This window comes from Marmota flaviventris, chromosome 2 (genome assembly GCF_047511675.1).
Source record: "Marmota flaviventris isolate mMarFla1 chromosome 2, mMarFla1.hap1, whole genome shotgun sequence".
In the NCBI taxonomy this organism is placed as follows: domain Eukaryota; kingdom Metazoa; phylum Chordata; class Mammalia; order Rodentia; family Sciuridae; genus Marmota; species Marmota flaviventris.
The window spans coordinates 97,313,052-97,332,780 of NC_092499.1; the positions used below are offsets into that span (position 1 = coordinate 97,313,052).

Consider the following 19,729-nt stretch of genomic DNA (forward strand, 5'->3'; position numbering starts at 1 on the left):
AATATAATTTACTCAAGAAAGCATGTTTCAACTACATAATCTATAGTTAACACCTGTGAAGAGGAGAAAAGAAATTTGCACAAGACAGAAATTTCCAGGATATGTTTTTGATTAATATAATTCAACCTAGTGTGTGTATCTTAAGAAACTAAATAGCAAAATGGTAGAATCATTATTTTGTAAATGTTTCGTGTATGCTTGATAAGAAAATGTATCTTGCAGCTGTTGGACATTTGGGTTAACAAAGTATCCATTAGATCAAGTTATTTAACATATGTTAAATTATCCTTGCATTTCAGGAGTAAATCCTATTGGTCATGGTGTATAACCCTTTTAATATGCTACTGGATTTGGTTTGCTAGTATATTTTGATGATTTTTGCATCCATACTCATCATAAGAAATATTGATCTGTAATTTTTGGTTTGTTTTTCTTGTAGTATCTTGTCTGGATTTGCTACCTTGGTAATGCTTCCTAACTTTTAGGATGAGATTCAATTTTTTGGAAGAGTCTGAAGTTTTATGTTCATTCTTTTTAAAATGTTGATGATTTTTCTTTAATTTCTTTTTTAAAAATTGTGTTGGCTTCCACTCTGATCATTATTTTTTTTTCTTACACTTACTTTAAGTTTCACTCATACTTCCTTTTTTAGCTTGTTAAGACAGAAGCTGAGGGCTAGGGTTGTAGCTCAGTGACAGATTGTTTGCCTAGCATGTGTGATTGATTCTTAGAACCACATATAAATGAATAAAACAAAGGTCCATTGAAAACTAAAAAAATAAAAAAAAATTAAAAAAGAAGCTGAGATCACAGTTTTTGAGAATGTTCTCCTTTTTTTTCAAATACTGATATACATTGTAATGTAGTTTCTCCCTAAATACAGCTTCAGCTATATTCTACAAATTTTAATCTGTTCAAAATAATTTCTGATTTTCATATTGATTCCTGGTGTGACCTGTGGTTATTGAGAAGTATGCTCTTTAGTTTCCAAATATTTGGAGATTTTTCCAGATACTTTATTGTTATTCATTTTATAATACAATTTTGCATGAAAACATTTTGTATGGTTTGAATTATTATAAATTTATTAGGATGTTTTCCTATTTCAGAAGATTGTATATCTTTGTAAATATTTAATGTGCACTCAAGAAAAATGTGTACTCTTCTGTTGTTGATAGGTACTATGGTTTTAATGTGTCTCCCCAAGTAAATATGTTAGAAACCTGATCCCTGATTTTGTGGTATTGGAGGTGGGACCTAATAGCAGGCATTTGTGTCATGGGAGCATGCTATTATGGAAGTGGTTCAACTCCTCCTGTTTTAGCCTGCACAACTATAGAGAAGGAAAGTTTTATTCAGAGGTCTAAGTCCATGGGCAGCTGATTCCATTCCTCGGGCCTCAAGATGAGGCAGGACATCCTGGCAGAGGGAAGCAGCTTAAATGGCTATCAGAAAGCAGGTCTCCACTTGTCAGATATAAATATATATCCCAAAGCCATGCCCCAATTCCCATCTCTTCCAGCTATACCTTACCACTTTAGTTATCACTCAATCCTTATCAGGGGATTAATTCACTGATTAGATTAAGACTCCACAACCCAATAATTTCTCCTCTGAACCTTCTCGTATTTTCTCACACGGGAGCTTTTGGGGGACATCTCACATCCAAATCATAACATTCTGCCCCTGGCCCCCAAAAGCTCACATTCATCTGTCAATGCAAGATACATTTAGTCCACTCCCAAGAGTCCCCATAGTCTCAACAGTTCTGAGATTGCTCAAAGTTCAAGTCCAAAGTTTTCCCTGAGGGTCAAGGCAATCTTACATTGTGAGCTCCAGTAAAATTAAAAGCAATCTACAAGTATCTAATATATAATGGTATACAACAAACATTTCCATTCTCAAAAAGAGAAGCATAGAAAGAAGGGATAGGACCAAAGCAAGACCAAAATCCAGCTGGGCAAGCAGGTCCCACAGGTCTGTGTCCAGCATCTGGAGCACATGGCATGATGTCCTCTCCAAAGGGCTGGTGTAGCTCTGCCCCTGTGGTCTTGTTTGTTGCAGCCCAAGTGGCCTTTCTGTTGGCTTGTCCCTGCTTGATTCCTGCAGCTTTCCTAGGACAATGTCCCATGTTACTGGCATTTCTTAATCTCAGGGATCTCCATTGCTACTTAAGCTTCCTCCTCACATCTCCATACTCTGTCTTCTCAAGGGATGCCCTCAGGGACTCCAACCTTGCTGCACCTTGCCTGCCTTTCCAGGAATTTTGTTGGAAACTTCCATGACCCCCTAACTCCAGCATCCTGAATTCCTGCAGAACCAGCACCACATGGTTGACACCAAGGTCTGTCATCATCTTGAGCAATAGCCCAGCCTCCAGGGACCATGGCTGCAGCAGCCTTGGAGTGTCTGGGTAGCTGAGTATGTTGAAAAAACTTCCTAGGTCCCTTTGTGCAAGAAGGGTGCCCCACTGATCTCTTCTCAAAAGAATTTTCACCTTACTTCTTTGAGCCTGAGATGGGTGTGGTCTTGCCAGCTCCTGAGATGCTCTCAAGCCATCTTCTTATTGTCTCTGTGCAAAGTCTTTAACATTTCTTTAGTGGCAGTAATGTCTTTAACAACTGCAATTTCCTTAGCCTTAATTTTACTTTCACTTTTCAAGTCCAAGTTTTTCAAATCTCCCCACTCCTGCTTTCTTTCTGCTCTTGAATATCACAATAAACTTGGCTAAAAGTTGCCAGCAATATCTGTGCCACCACCTGAATGCTATGCTGCCTAGAAATTTCCTCCACCAGATTAAGAAGTCCTTTGCTTTTAAAATTGGCCTCACAGAGAATCTCAGGACATAGGCAAAATGCAGACAACTTCTCAGCCAGAACAGAACCCAAATGGACTCTATTCCAATTACCAATAGTCTCCTCCTTTTCCTCTAAACCCTCTTGAGCCCAGACTTCATTGGCCATGGTCCTATCACCATTCTGGTCTTCTGCACTCCCACCAGAAAAGACCATTAATCTCCAGTTACAACAAACTAAAGCTTTTCCAGCTTACACTGCTACACATTTCAAAATTTCTCCCACCAAATCCAAAAACCTCAAAAAGCTTTTGAACCACAGGGTCAGGTTAGTCACAACAAGGACCCCACTTCTCAGTACCAATTTCTGTTTTGCTCAGTTTTTTTTTTGCTGCTGTGACTAAAATATCTGACCAGAACTACTGTACAGTAGGAAAAGTTTTTATAAGGGCTCACAGTTTCAGAGGTTTTAGTTCATAGAAGGCTGGCTCCATTCCTCAGGGCTTGAGGTGAGGCAAGACATGATGGCAGAAGCGTGGTGGCTGAGGAAATCAGCTTATATGGTGATCAGGAAGCAGAGAGAGGTCTCCACTTGCCAGATATAAATATATATCCCAAACCCATGTCCCAATTCCCACCTCCTTCAGCCACACCCTCGAATTTCTGTTACCACTCAGTTAATCCCTACCAGGGATTAATTCACTGATTGGGTTAAGACTCTCACAACCCAATCATTTCTCCTGTGAACCTTCTTGTATTTTCTCACATATGAGCTTTTCTGGGACACCTCACATCCAAACCATAATATCTCCTCGTGGCTCTCTGCCATGGGATGACATAGCACGGAGAACCTTGCCAAATACTGGCTCCTAGATCCCTATATTTTGGACTTTCCCACCTCCACAGCTGTTAGCCAATAAACTTCTGGTCATTACAAATCACCTATTCTGTGGTGTTCTGTTATAGCAACACAAAGTGAGCAAGATTAGAAGAGTGTTTTATAATTGTCAGGTTGTTTGTCAGTGTTGCTCAAGTCTTCTACATAATTTCTGATTTTCTGTATATTTTACCAATTACTGAGAGTGAGATGATGAAATCTTGAACTATACTTATGAGTTTGTCTATTTCTCCTTGAAGTGTTAAAAGTTTTTAATTAAATGTGTTCTGAAGAACTTTATTAGGTGCATAAATATTTAGTATTCTTATGTCATATTGATGAACTGACCATTTTATCATTATGTATTTATTCCCTCTATCCCTGGTAATATTAAGTGCTTTGGAATCTACTTTGTATGATAGATTAAAAAATATTGTGACTTTGTAGGTCATATGGCTTTTTGTTAATGAATGGAGTTGTGTGGAAGTGATACACTTTCACTCTTTTGCATCTTTTGGGGGGAACCAAGGTACCATGGACAAATTTTTAAAATATTAAGAATATTAGAATATACTTACTTCTAGTCAAACACTGTCTATGTGCTACTTATTTCCATTCTTTTTATTTCCCAAATATCCCCTCTTTATCCTTTTAATCCTAATCAGAAGTTCTAATGCTTCTGAATCAAATAAAGACTCTCTATAACTGTATACTTATATTTTCAAACTGAACTTCTTCAATATCAGTGATTTACAGTGGACTTTCTGTTTAGTGTTTATCAGCACATTACAATTTTAAATAAATCCTCAATTTTATTGCTCACTACAGTGTTTGATTTCACTAATTTTTTCTGATTAAAAAAGATTTAGGATCTTTGAAATCATATGAAAGTCTTACTCCTCTGAAAAAGGAGACTTTAAACAGGATTTTTAAAGTCTACAAATATTACATACATGATAATTATGTTCAAAAACTAATCTCTATGAAAAGATAGAGAAACATTTTACCAGTGTTCTCTCTACCTACAAATTAATTATATGCTACAAATCAACTTATTAAAAAAACTTTAAAAATCTTATTTGCCTTAAATTTATGGAGAAACCACCACCAAAAGGAGTCATGCAAAAGAGCAATGGAAGATTCTGAGAGAAAATGACTCTTCCAGATTTTAAATATTCTTTCCTATGGGGAAAAAAGATGCATAGAAACCAAATTAAAATATATTAAAGAAACATGTTAGTGTAAATATGCCTTATAAAGAGTATGTTTTCAATGTTCATAGACTATCACAGCCAAATAGATATTTACATGAGCCATGTACATATTAAACTTTCTAATAGTTATATACAAAGTAAAAGGTAAAATTAATTTTAATTGCACATTTTATTTATTAAACTGAATATATTTAAAATAATACCTCATTGTATATAACATATACAATTATTAATGATTAATAATTTGATTATAATAATGATTAATATAATGATTAATGATTAATAATTTATATACAATTATTAGTAAATAATTTTACATTCTTTTTAGTATTAGATCTTTGAATTATAATATATATTTATACTCATAGCATATCTCAATTTAAATACTATTTTCATCAGAAATATTAAATATATAGACTTCATAAAATACATATTTATAATTTTGTTGCACAATTGAGCATTATTAAATAATTGAGTCATATGCTATTTTTCAGATTTGTATATAAATTTATTAAAAGAAATATATTAAAAATTCAGGTTCTCAGTGACATCATCTACATTTCATATGCTCAATAACTATATTTGGCTAGTAACTATGCAAAAGATGATTTAGGATAGACCAAGAATAGCAAAAATGCCATAATTTTTCCTATTTTTCACTGAAGACAAATGTCAACAATTAATCAAAAATATCTATTTCAATAAGCTGTCTTCATCAATATGTCTAAATATAGTGTTCCCTTTAAGTAGATAATTCATCAAAATTGGTTCACAAGGTTAAATCTATTTACCAATTTTGGTTTAAAATTGTAGATTCAAAGATCATTTTTGTTCTTCACAAAAGGTTATAAGTAATACATTCAGTAGAATTCAACATCTATTTTAATAAAATCCACAAATATCAATTCATGTTCCTCAAATAAAAGTCAACAAAAATGACATCATGCAAACTTTTGTAGCAAGAAAATTATTTATCATGTATTTTGTGAAGCACTTCTTTTAAATAGGCCACTAAGTATAGTATGGACGTAACCAGTAGAGTTTTAACTTATATTTAGTACTTTTTAACGAAAAATAATACATGTAATGTATTGAGACATAAAAAGTAGAAAATTTAAATGCAGTGGAAAAAATGATCAGTTTTATCTGTAAACATCCCAACCTCAACCCATCCCTGATAATCACTAGTTGACAACCTAGTTACCTTTCTATACCAGTATCTTTTCATCATTTGGTTGGTTACTCTGTAGGGATACTACAAAAAAATGCCCCAGAATATTTTTAGGCTTAAAAAGGAACATACAAAAGGCCTATGGAGAAGGGCTCTATTAAGTTATTTCAAGGTCAAAGTAGCAGGCTAAACTATCCTAAGCTGATGGAGCAGAAACAGAGGAAAAAGTACCTGTTATGGTCACATGTCAATCCAGTGTACACTAGCATCCTCAGACTCCTGAGGCACTAATATGGTGTCTAATACATTCTCTTTTGGTAAATGTATCTTGCTTAACACCTAATTTATCATAGCTTTAAGTAAAGGTGTGATTCATTAAATCATATTCTTAAAGTTTATTATACAATAAAAATAATATTTACATACATCAAAGTCATAGGCTTTTAAAATAAAAAGATAAATTCGTTTAGCATCCAAATGTCTGGGTAATTGAGTAAGCTCATTTGCTTTGAATCCTGAGAAGTTGCAACCCTAGAAAAATGGGAAATATTATAGAATAGTAATTATTTCACTCTTTTTAGTATAGTAGTTTCATATGAATATATAAGACAGATACGTTTAACTCATTCTAATATAATTATTTTGTTTCATGTTAATCTATTAAGAATAAAATATATTCCTCCTAAGAAAAATTTTCATATTTTTGCTTCTGAAAAATTAAGAGCCCTTTCATATTCATATGACAGATTCAAAAACAAAAAATAAATCAATAAATAAATACTCCACAATTCAGAACTAACTTTGGCCTGTATAAAAATGATCAAAAGTTTTAACTACACTATACATAAATATGAAATAGATAAAAGAGAAAGATTCTATACCTGTTCTCAATTCTCTTTTCTGGTACCTCTATCTATATTTATAGTTACATCTATATTATTACAAGCATTCTTTTAGCCCCATGTAATACTTCTAACATACAATCTAGAAAAACAGAAATTTTGAATACCTCTATATTCTTCTGTGTCCCCATTTCATCTGCAAGCTGGAAAATATTTAAAATAAAAACTTAAAACTCTAAGTAAAAGAATTTTTACATGTTAAAATTCCAATTAAGAAGTCCAATAAAACATATATATTTAATTACAATGATTATTAATGCTTTTGTTGGTTTTAATTGATCTAAGGGTAATTTCAAGAGACTCTGAAAGTCATCTAATAAAATTCAAGGGTCAGAATTTTTAAAACTTGCATAAAATTTAATGAATAATATAACTACCAGTGTTCCAATATATGTTCCCACAACCTATAATAGGTTATTATTGACATTCAGAATTTGCTTTAAGACTACAGATTTAAAATAAAATAGTTTACGTAATAAAAGTTTAGATTCTCTTTGACCATGATCTCTAGTCCTACTCTTTTGTTCCCATTTCTTTGAGATAGTCACTAAAATCCCTTTTTTTTTTTTTTTCCTTTTTGGCGTATATACCTTCCATTCATTTAAAAATACTTTCTCTCTCTCTCTCTCTCTCTCTCTCTCTCTCTCTCTCTCACACACACACACACACACACACACACATACCCATACCCCACACACGCCCCAAAACTTCTTTTGTGTTTTGAAATTTTAAAAAGATATAAATTGCACATATTACTTGGTAACTTGCTTTTTTCACTTAATATTAGTTTTGACAATTTACTAGAGTTGCTATTTAGGTAATTAGTTAATTTCCACAAAGTTTTCCAGCAACCTAACTCCACTGAGCAACATAAATTATAAATTAGCTAATAACTTTTGCAAGCTACTTTAAAAAAAGTTTTTTATTCTAATTTGTTGTATATGACAGCAGAATGTATTATAATTCATATTATACATATAAAGCACAATTTTTCATATCTCTGGTTGTATACAGAGTATATTCACACCATTTGTGTCTTCATACATGTATAGGGTAATAAAGTCCATCTCATTCCATCCTCATTTCTACCCCCATGCTCCCTCCCTTCCTCTCCCACCTATTTGCCGTAACTAGAGTTCTTCTAATCTTCCTATGCTCCCCCTCCCAACCCCACTACGAATCAATCTCCTTATATCAGAGAAAACATTAGGCATTTGAGTTTTTGGGGTTGGCTATCTTCACTCAGCATTATGTATAAAACATCCAAAGGGAAAAATAATATCTTTATATTCTAAAAACTATTTTAAATTAGAAAGAGAGCTAAAACTAAGAACATTATTTTCTGAGGTTATTATCATTTTGGTACTGAAACTAACTACAGATAACAGTTGACAATATAATCTGCCATATTCACAGATTAAAGGATGAAAATAACTTCTGCTTTCACTACAGTGGACTCATTCCCTCTAATTTCAAACCATTGAGATTTCTTCAAGTTTTTGAGCCCAGTGATATTTACATTTAATCTACATCTACTCACATACATATATACTTTAATAAACTAGAAATAAAAATAAATGTTATTAATGTGAAAATGTAAGTATCTAAATATTAAAAGTTATACTTAATAGCAAAGTACAAATACTCTTATCATAAATGCCAGAGACAGCATGATAAACCCGTAAACTGAGTAATATCTCCTTCAATTGAATAATATCTATATAGCAATGATAATTTTCAATAGAACAACACAGTTAATAACAGATTAAAAAACATTGCTATTATTGATGAAAATTGAAAATACCTAGGGGGGAAATAAAAACAAAGAATGTGTAGAACTGTTATGGAGAAAAATCACACAAATTTCTTGATGGACTTAAAATAACATGATTACAATTTATGCCTTTGCTAGAATAAATAACAGATAGATTAAAGAATTAAAGTCTTAAAAAACTACTAGAATAATACAAAAGAACACATGTGACTTTGTCTATGACTCTGTGATAAAGGAAGATTTCTAAAATATAATAACCCTGAAGGAATTTTGTAAAAATTACATATAATTGAAAATATAAAATTTAATATAGTAAAAAACACTTTTGGGTTAAGAGAAGGTAGGATAAAAATAACATATTATTGAAAAGAGCTAATATTTTTAAAGCATAAACAGCTCTTAGAAATAAAAATAAGCTCAAAAAAACATCAAAGTTCATAAACAGGCAATTCACAATAATAGAAACACAAAGCTAATAAAAACTATTAGTAAAAGACATGCAATTTATGGCATATACACAAATGATCAAAAATTTTGCCTATCAGGTTTATAAACATTAAAAAAATAAAATATTTAACTGGGCATAGTGGAAATGTTTATAATCCCGCTGACGAAGGAAGTTGAAGCAGGAGGATTGCAAATTCAAGGCCAGCTTCAGCAATGTAGTGAGGCCCAAAGCAATTTACGGAAACCCTGATCAAAATAAAAAGAAAAAAGGACTGGGTATGTGACTCAGTGGTTAAGCACCCCTGAGTTCAATCCTGGGTACCAAATACAAAAAAAAATATTTAATATTAGAAAGGGAATGGGTCACGTATCAATCACAAATTCAATTGTCAAAATATAAATTTTCTTAAGTTACTACTTTAGTAATTTATAATGAAGCGTAAGATGAAAACTTATTTGAAATTTTAAAAATAAAATGAAATGAGGTGTGTGGTTGTGAGAGACAAAGTCTTTTTATTGCTTTAACATTATGTAATCTCAGAACTTTTGTTTTGTTTTGTACCAGGGATTGAACCCAGGGGCATTTAACCACAGAGCCACATCCCCAGCCCTTTTTATGTTTTATTTTCAGACAAGGTCTCACTAAGTTGCTTAGGGACTCATTTAGTTGCTGAGGCTGGCCTTGAATTTGCTATCCTCCTGCCTCAGGCTCCAGAGTTGCTGGGATTCGATGCACATGTCACCACATCCAGCTTTTAAACCATAGTTTTGAAAAGGACTATGGACTATCTATAAGTAATTCAAAAGTATATTATAATTTTAATCAAAATCTCAAGGAGACTTTTAAATTTGACAAATATAATGGTCATAAAAATTTTTATTTTTTTCTAAAGGAAGAGGGCTGATATACTAGTAAGTATATTACAAATTGCTAAATAACCAAAGGGTGGAATATTTATACATTAAATGAATCTTCAAATAATTTGTAATGTGAAGAGGCCAACACTAATTAATTGAAGGTGAAAAGAAGAGTTCAGCTAGTTACTTAAAACACAGACATCATTGTTAGATAACCAAAGACTAAAAAGAATAATTTTAAAATATTATTAGTGCTTATCTGTGAAATTACAATGTTTATATTTTCTGTGAAAATACAATTTTTGAAAAATGATAAAAATATAAATATCATACCATTATCTTTTTGTGTGTATGGTACTTCTCTAGAAATGCCTTATATCTTTCCAATTTTTCATAACCTTAAAAACAGAATTCAAAACATATGTAAATATATCCTTTAGAAATGAAAAATTTCAATAGTTTAAAGAAATTATGTGAAACTATTCACTGAGATCAACTAATGATTTTCATAAACATAATACTAGTTATACTCTTAGTGAATAACTAGAACTATTACATATCTTCTGTTTTCTTTAGTTTTTCTGAAATATCATATTTCACCTAACATGTCTATGGCTCTTACTTCTCTATCTAAATTTTTATCTCAATCAATCTCTACTGAACAAGTCCATGTTTTTCAAACAGCTCAGTGACTTAGATTTGGTTATTTCATGATTACCTTAAATAAAGCACAATGCACAATGGTGTATGGCCAATAGAAAGGTTATGGCTTTGAAGTTAGATACTTAGACTTAAATATAAACTCTGATATTTACATACTGAGAACAATGAATATATAGGTATATATTTATAATTATTATTTTTAAACCGGGAGGAATATTTGAAGAGATATGTTCCTATTTTTCTTTTACTTGTAGATATTTTATTTTAGAAAAGAATTTATGAATATATATATATATATATATATACACACACACACACACACATAAGCTTCATATGTATGTCTGTATATATACTGTGTATAGATATTGTATATATGTATATTCATATATGTGTGTATATATATATCCCACACATAATCTGCATATCATATACATATAAGGTGTATATATATATATATATATATATATATATATATATATATATAATTTGTATGAATTCAAAAAATGATAAAATTTTACAATTTAGAACAACATGAAAACTTAAAATAGTGAATTTAATAGTATATTTAAATGTTCTCAGAATTTGAAAAACCTAAAGTCAAAGAAGAATACTAAATATCTAAACATTATAACTATTTATTTAAAATAGAAGATAACCAGTATCATTGTTTTCAAGACTTCTATATGGCAAAGTTTCATTACATCAAGAATAAGAACCACCATTAATACTTAAAATTATTCTGGAAGTATTAATCAACATAATTAATTAAGAAAAGTACACAAATCCTGAAAAGGAAAAATTATCATTATCATTATTTGCAGAATGCTTTTTACTCCTTCATTTATTCCTCACCATATTCTGAATACTCCTATAAAACCTAACCTAGCCCATGTAATCAACTCTTACCCTTTTTTACTGTTCGGCTTTAGAAATTTAGGTTCTTTTATCCTGACTCTTGAGGATTTGCTTGTGACTTTCAATATCAGTTGATAAAATCTTGTTTCCATGTTTCCCTGATATTTTGCTACCTACACTCTAACTTTACAAGGTTAATAACTATTGTCCTAGTAACCCTATCTTTGAAACTACATGTTTGTGTTTAGCTGAAAATCTGTACTGAATCATTTTAAAATGAAGAGGTTTTAAAATATATATTCTTGTTTTAAGATATCTTTTATATTTTAAGATATTCTTCTTGTATTTTATTCTTTATGAGAACACATATAGAGGCAGCAGATAGACTAATAGACACCCAGACACATATACCATAACTTTACTTATTTTAAAAAATAAGGCTTACTTGTTTTGCAAATAACTTTGTCCCATTCAAATATTTTGGATGCATGGTCTTGCAAAAGAAGTGAACATTCCCTTAATCTTAACTCCATGTTCATGTCTGCTTCAAATATCTGAGGGACATTTTTCAATAGATGTGTATAAATTGAAGTAAATGAACTATCTTCCTTTATTTTGTTCATATCATGTACATATTTATCTTCTATTAAGTGGATTTCTTTGGGCCAATAATCCTGCCAATGGAGAGGAAACAATTAAATCATTTTTAATAAATTTAAATAATAGAGTTCAAAATCAATGAGCTAAACTTGAGATTTATTTCACAGCATTTTATTATTAAATTTTTAAAGAAAAGTAAGAAAAAATACTTCAGAAAAACTACCAGAGTTTTTATAAGAAATTTGTTTCTTGAATCATTTGAAAGTAAGTTGTTTATGGCCCATCATCTTTGAATACTTTAGCATATATTTAAAAAAATACAAATACATTCTCCTACAAAATAACAATATAACACCAGAATCAGGAAATTGGCATAAATATATTGTTTTTATCTAATCTCACTCTATTCGAGTTTCATCACTTAAACTAATGATGTGCTCTACAGAAAATAATCAAATTCAGAATCACACATTATGTTTAAACTTAGTGCCATTTTAGTCCCTTTGGGTCTGACGTAGTTTCTCAGTATGTTGGTGAGAGGGAGGAGGAAAGATATGAGGCAGTTCTCTTAATTTTTTTTCCAGCTTTATTAAGGTATAACTGACAAAAATGTACCTATTTATAGTACACATTACAATGTGAGGTTTTATTTATTTATTTTGAGTACCGGGGATTGAACTCAGGGGCACTTGGCCACTGAGTCACATCTCCAGCCTTATTTTGTATTTTATTTAGAGATGGGTCTCACTGAGCTGCTAAGCACCTCACTGTTGCTGAGTCTGGCTTTGAACTCATGATTCTCCTGTCTCAGCTTCCTGAGCCCCTGGAATTACAGGTGTGCATCAATATAATGTTTTGATGTGTGTGTGTGTGTGTGTGTGTGTGTGTATATATATATATTGTGAAATTTTTACCAAAGTAAAACTAATTAACAAATCCATTACCTCATATAGGTTTTATATTGCTTTGTTTTTGTGGTAAGGAATTTTAAGACCTATTCTCAGCAAATATACATTAACTAGATTCACCATGCTGTCCAATAGATCTCCAGAATTTATTCATCCTGTCTAACCAAAACTATTCTTTAACCCATTTCTCCTACTCCCCCATAAGCCTCTGACAATCACCACTGTATTCTCTGATACTAAGAGTTCCACTTTTTTAAAAATTCTACATGTAAGTTAAAACATGCAGTAATTGTCTTTTGGGGCCTGACATATTTCACTTAGCATAATGTCTCCTAGGTTCATCTGTGTTATTGCAAATGACAGGAATTATTTCTTTTGTAAGGCTGAATAATATTTCATTACATTATATGGGTATATATGTATATATGTGTATGCATACACAAAAATATACATGTTACATTTTCTTTTTCCATTCATATGTTGATGGACACTTAAGTTGATTGCATATCTTGGCTGTTGTGAACAACAGTTGCAATGAACTTGGGAGTGCAGGTATCTCTTTGACATACTGATTTCATTTCCTTTGAAGATATATCTAGAAGTAGAATTGCTGGATCATATGGTAGTTCTAATTTTTTATATTGATTATTCCCACAGTTCCTCTATTAATTAACAATACCAACAGCACTGTCCAGAGTTTCCATTTCTCCGCATCCTTGCCAACATTTTTTTTGTCGTTTTGATATAGTCATTCTCATAAGTATGAGGTGACATCTCATTGTGGTTTTAATTTGTATTTCTGATAATTAGTAATATTGAACACTTCTACATGAACTTGTTGGCTATCTGTATGCTTCTTTTGAGAAATATCCTTGCCCATTTTTAATAAGGTTTTCTTGCTACTAAGTTGAGTTCCTTATATAATCATTTATCAGATGGATATTTTGCAAATATTTTCTCTCATTCTGTAGGTTGTCTTTTCATGTTGCTAATTATTTCTGTGGCATTACAGAAGCTTCTTAATTTGATGTGATCCCATTTGTTTATTTTTGCTGTTCTTATCTGTGCTTTTGTGGTCATATCCAAATTACCATTGTCCACACCACTGTTAAGGAGCTTTCCCCAATGTTTTTTTTTTCCCTAGTAGTTTCAGCTTCAAGTCTTATTTTAAAGTCTTTTAATCCATTTTCAGTTAATTTTTGTATATGACAAGAGATAAATGTTCAATTTCAGTTTTCATGTGAACATTATTATTATTCTCTGATTATTTTTTGATATATGCTTTGTAAGATATAAAAGTAGCAACTTTGGGGCCCCATTTGCATGTAATATCGTTATCCATCTTTTCTCATTCAGTCTGTGGCTGTTTTTACCTTTAAAATGAGTCTTTTGCAAACAACATATAGTTGGATCTTGTTTTTTAATCCACTCTGCTAGTCTATATCTTTTAATTGGAGCACTGAAACCATTTTCATTCAGTATTTAAAAAGCTGCTTTACAGCAAAGGAAATAATCAATAACATGAAGACAGAGCCTACAGAATGGGAAAAAAATCTTTACCGCCTGCACTTCAGATAGAGCATTAATTTCCAGGATATAAAAAGAACTCAAAAAACTTAACACCAATAAAACAAATAACCCAATCAATAAATGGACTAAGGAAATGAGCAGACACTTCACAGAAAAAGAAATACAATCAATCAGCAAATACATGAAAAATGTTCAACATCTCTAGCAATTAGAGAAATGCAAATCAAAACTAAACTGAAATTTCATCTCATTCCACTCAGAATGGCAATTATCAAGAATACAAGCAACAATAAATGTTGGTAAGGATATGGGGATAAAGGTACACTCATACATTGCTGGTGGGATTGCAAATTGGCACAACTCCTATGGAATACAGTATAGTGATTCCTTAGAAAACTTGGAATGGAACCTTAAATTGACCCAGTTATCCCATTCCTCAGTGTATAACCAGAGGACTTAAGATCGTCATAGTATAGTGATGCACCCATATGAATTAATGTGTATAGCAGCTCAATTCACAATAGCCAAGCCAGGGAACCAACCTAGGTGCCCTTCAATAGTTGGATGGAAAAAGAAAATGTGTGGTATATACTCACAATGAAATATTACTCAAGCCTTAAAGAATGAAATTATGGCATTTGCCAGTTAATGGATGAAGCTAGAGAATATCCTGCTAAGCAAAATAAGCCAATCCCAAAGAACCACAGGTCAAATGTGTTTTCCAATATGTGGATGCTAATTCACAAAACCAATAATCTATAATTGAGTTGGCATCCAATTAGAAAGCTTCTGCACACCAAAGGAAATAAGGATGTGAAGAGAGCACCTATCCAATGGGAGAAAATCTTTGATAGCTGCTCCTCTGACAGATTTACATCCAGAAAACATAAAGAACTGAAAAAACTTAAGAACAAAAATAGTCTAATCAATAATTGGGAAATGAAATAAAATGACATTTCTCAAAAGAAGATATACAAATGGTCAACAAATATATGAATGTTCAACATCCTTAGAAATGCAAATCAAAACTACACCAGAGATTTCATCTCACCCCCCCATTAGAATGGTCATCACCAAGAATAAAAATAATAATTCCTTGGGGGATGTGGTATGAAAAGACACACTTATACATTGGACGAAAATTAGTACAATCACTTTAGAAAGCAGTAAGTAAATCCCTCAAAAAAGTAGGACTTGAACTACCATACGACTCACCTATCCAATTCCTTGGTATTTATTCAAAAGAACTAAAATCAGCATACTGTGGTGATACATGCTTACTAGTGTTTATAGCAGTACAAATCACAAGTTATAGAATTAGCCTAGTGCTGGTCAAAAGAAGAATGGATAAAGAAAATGGGACACAGACACACACACACACACACACACAATGGAGCTTTATTCAGTCACAAAAAAAGAATGAAATTATATCATTTGGTGGTTAATGGATGAAACTAGAGAATATCATGCTAAATGAAATAAGCTAGAAATCTGGTGCAACGTTGCACACTCATAATCCCAGTGACTCAGCAGGCTGAGACCAGAAGATAGCAGGTTTGAGGCCAGCCTCAGCAACTTAGCAAGCCTCTAAGTAAATTAGTGACAGCTTGTCTAATAATAAAAAATAACTGGGAATGTAGTTCAGTGGTAAAATGTCCCTGGGTTCAATCGCAGAACAACAACAACAACAACAAGAAAAAATAAATAAATAAAAAAGAAAGAGAGAAAGAAGCCAAAAGCCAAAAGCCAGACTCTGCAAATCAACAGTTGTATGTTTTCTCTCACATGTGGAAGCTAGATGGAGAGAGGAAAAAAAGGAAGGGATCTTGCAAAATTAGGAAGCAGACCAATAGGGTAGAGGAAGAGGATTGAGAGAAGGAAGGAAAGGAGAGTATTGGAAAATATGGGGGTACAAAATCAAATTATGCTATATCCATGTACCACAATTAATCACATACATATGTATATAATTATAATGTACTAATTAAAGTAATAATAATGATAATAGAATGAAGATCAGTAGATTAGAGCAAGTCAGTGAGGGAGGTAAGAGAGGAAGGAAAGAGGTGGTATTAGAGAATGAGACTGATCAAATTATGTTTTGTGCCTGCACAAATATGATATAATGAAACTCATTATTATGTATAATTAAAATGCATCAATAAAAATCATATTCAACAACACATTAAGGAGATTATACATCATGATCAAGTTGATTTCATTCCAGGATGCAAAGACAGTTCAACATGCAGATCAAAAAATGTAATTTACCACATAAATAGAATTTAAGACAAAGATCACATAATCATCTTGATAGATGTAGAGAAAACCTTCAACAAAATTTATAACCAATTTATGATAAAAACACTGAGGAAACTAGGGATAGAAGGAACTTACCTGAAAATCATAAAGTCTCTATACCATAAAACCAAAGCCCATGTCATAGTAAGTGGGAAAAAAATGGAAAGCATATCCTTTAAAATCAGCAACAAGAGAAGGATATTTATTCTTCACATGCTTATTCAATATAGTACTTGAAATTTTATGCAGAGCAATTAGACAAGAGAAGGAAATAAAAGAGATACAAATAGGAAAGGAAGAAATCAAATACTACTATTGGTAGATAATATGTTCCTATACTTGGAAGATCAAAGAAGCTTCACAGAAGACTTCTAGAGCAAATAAACAAATTCAGCAGAGTAGCGGGATAAAAAAAATCAACATCCTAAAATATATAAACAATAATATCCTAAAAATAATATCTTCTGAAAAAGAAATCAGGAAAACAATCCCATTGAAAATAACCTCAAAAAACATTTAATAATAAGTCTATACAAAGTTGTGAAAGACCTCTATAATGAAAATTATAGAACACTGAAGAAAGAAATTGAAGAAGACACCAGAAGATGGAAAGACTTCCATGTTCTTGAATAGGCAGAGTTAATATTGTTAAAATGACCATAGACCCAAAAGAGATATACAGATTCAGAGCAATTCCCATCAAAAAACCCCATGACAGTCATTACACAACTAGAATAAAAATGGTTCAAACATTCATATGAAAGAATAAAATAATAGCCAAAGCAATTCTGAGCAAAAGGGGCAATGTTGGAGATATCATAATACCCAACTTCAAATTATACAGAACTGTAATAACAAAAAAAAAGCATGATCCTGACATAAAAACAGACACAAAGACCAATGAAATAGAACAGAAGACACTGAGATAAACCCACAGAGATAGTTATGATTCTTGACAAAGCCACCAAAACCATATCTGGAATAAAAGAGTCTTTTTAGCAAATGATGCTGGGAATACTGGATGTAAAACTAGATTCTTATCTCTAACTCTGCACAAAGGTCAACTGAAAGTAGATCAAAGACCTAGGAATCAGACTAGAAAATCTATAACTGCTAGACAAAACACAATAGAATCAATACTCCAACATAAATGTTCAAGCACTGACTTTCTCAAAAAGAATCCTGAAATTCAAGATAGAAAACAAAGAATTAATAAATGGAATGGTGTCAAATTTAAAAACTTCAGCGCAATAATAGAAACAATTAAGAGCATAAAAAGAGTGGAGGAAATGGGAGAAATTTTTTGCCAGCCACTCTCCTGACAGTGGATTAATATCCTGAAAAAGAATTAAAGAACTTAGCATGTGCACACACACATGCACACCCCAAAACAAAACAAAAAAAAACACCTACAAATTAATATATGGGAAAATGAAATAAAAAGACATTTCTCAAAAGAAGAAATACAAATGGACAACACATACATGAAAAAAAAAGAGAAATGCAAATCAAACGTACAGTGAGATTTCATCTCACCGCAGAATGGTCATCATCAAGATCACAAATAACAAGGGGGAAGTATCTGGGGACTGGATTAGAACATTATATGTATTTTGTTATAAAATTATAAACATTTTATAATTATGTCAGAATGAATCTTACTGTTATATATATAACAAAATGAACCAAATAAAAAAGAATGCAAATAATAATAAATGCTGGTGAGGATGTGAAGGAAAACACTTATTCACTGATGGTGGTGTAGTAAATTGGTACAGCCACTAAGGAAATCAGTATGGAGGTTCCTCAAAACACTAGAAATGGAACCACCATATGAGGAATCTATACTACTCTTCAGTATTTATTGAAAAGAATGAAATTCAGCCTACTGTAGTGATATAAGCATATCTATGTTTATAGTTGTATAATTCATAATAGCCAAATTATTCATTAAGAATAATTTGGCTATTCATCAAGAGATGAATGGATAAAGAAAGTGTGGCGTATATACACAATGAGGTTTTATTCAGACATAATAATATTGAAAATATGTCATTTTCTGGTAAACTGATGGAAATGGAGAATAACATTATGCTAAGTGAAGTAAGCCAGACTCAGAAAGTTAAGGATCCTATGTTTTCTGTCATCCATGCAAGCTAGAGAGAAAAAGGGGGAAAAGAAGGGATCTCACAAAAATAGAAGGGAGATCAGTAGAGTAGAGAACTAGGTCCAGGGGGAAAGAAGGGAAATGGGAGGCACAGGGGAATGAAACAGACCAAATTATACAATGCACAGCTATGAATATATCCTAATGAGCCTACTATTATATACAATTATAATTAATTTATATATATAATTGTGCATAATATATAACATAAACACAGATAAAATATGATGTAATTATTTCCAAATGAGACAATATTATTACAAATGTAAATTTAAAATTTAAACTATAGAAGAAAGATACATTGGCACATAAAGTAGAATGTTCTACTCACCCAATTTTGAAGCTTTAAGAATTCTTCAATGCTCTTTGGAGGTACTTGTATTTTCTAATGAAGCAAAATAGATACTGTTCATTGACATAAATTTAGATTGTACTTATATTTATTTTAATAAAATATGGTACAAGTTATAATTTGTAACTTGTATTTATTTAACTAAGTACAATACTTATATTTGAATACTTCTATATATTTAAATATGGTTAAAATTTCAGAGCTATAAAGTATTAAATATTCATCTTGCAAGCCCCTGAACTTTAAAAAAGAACAGAGGTAAACATTTAAATTCTGAGCCTCTAAATCAAATTCTACAGTTTCCTTTGATGCACAA

The 19,729-nt window shown here is 31.6% G+C and overlaps 1 protein-coding gene across 1 annotated transcript in view; it reads right to left on the reverse strand.

Moving 5' to 3' along the window:
- Positions 1-19,729, reverse strand: part of Fam227b (family with sequence similarity 227 member B) — a 49,507-nt gene that overhangs the window by 27,793 nt on the left and 1,985 nt on the right. Inside the window, exons 2-7 of the mRNA XM_027925769.1 lie at positions 19,393-19,446; positions 12,001-12,229; positions 10,371-10,435; positions 7,066-7,101; positions 6,483-6,587; positions 4,755-4,853 (exon numbers count right to left, since the gene is read on the reverse strand). Of these exons, the coding sequence (XP_027781570.1) occupies positions 4,755-4,853; positions 6,483-6,587; positions 7,066-7,101; positions 10,371-10,435; positions 12,001-12,229; positions 19,393-19,446 (588 nt within the window). The remainder of the gene's footprint in view (positions 1-4,754; positions 4,854-6,482; positions 6,588-7,065; positions 7,102-10,370; positions 10,436-12,000; positions 12,230-19,392; positions 19,447-19,729) is intronic.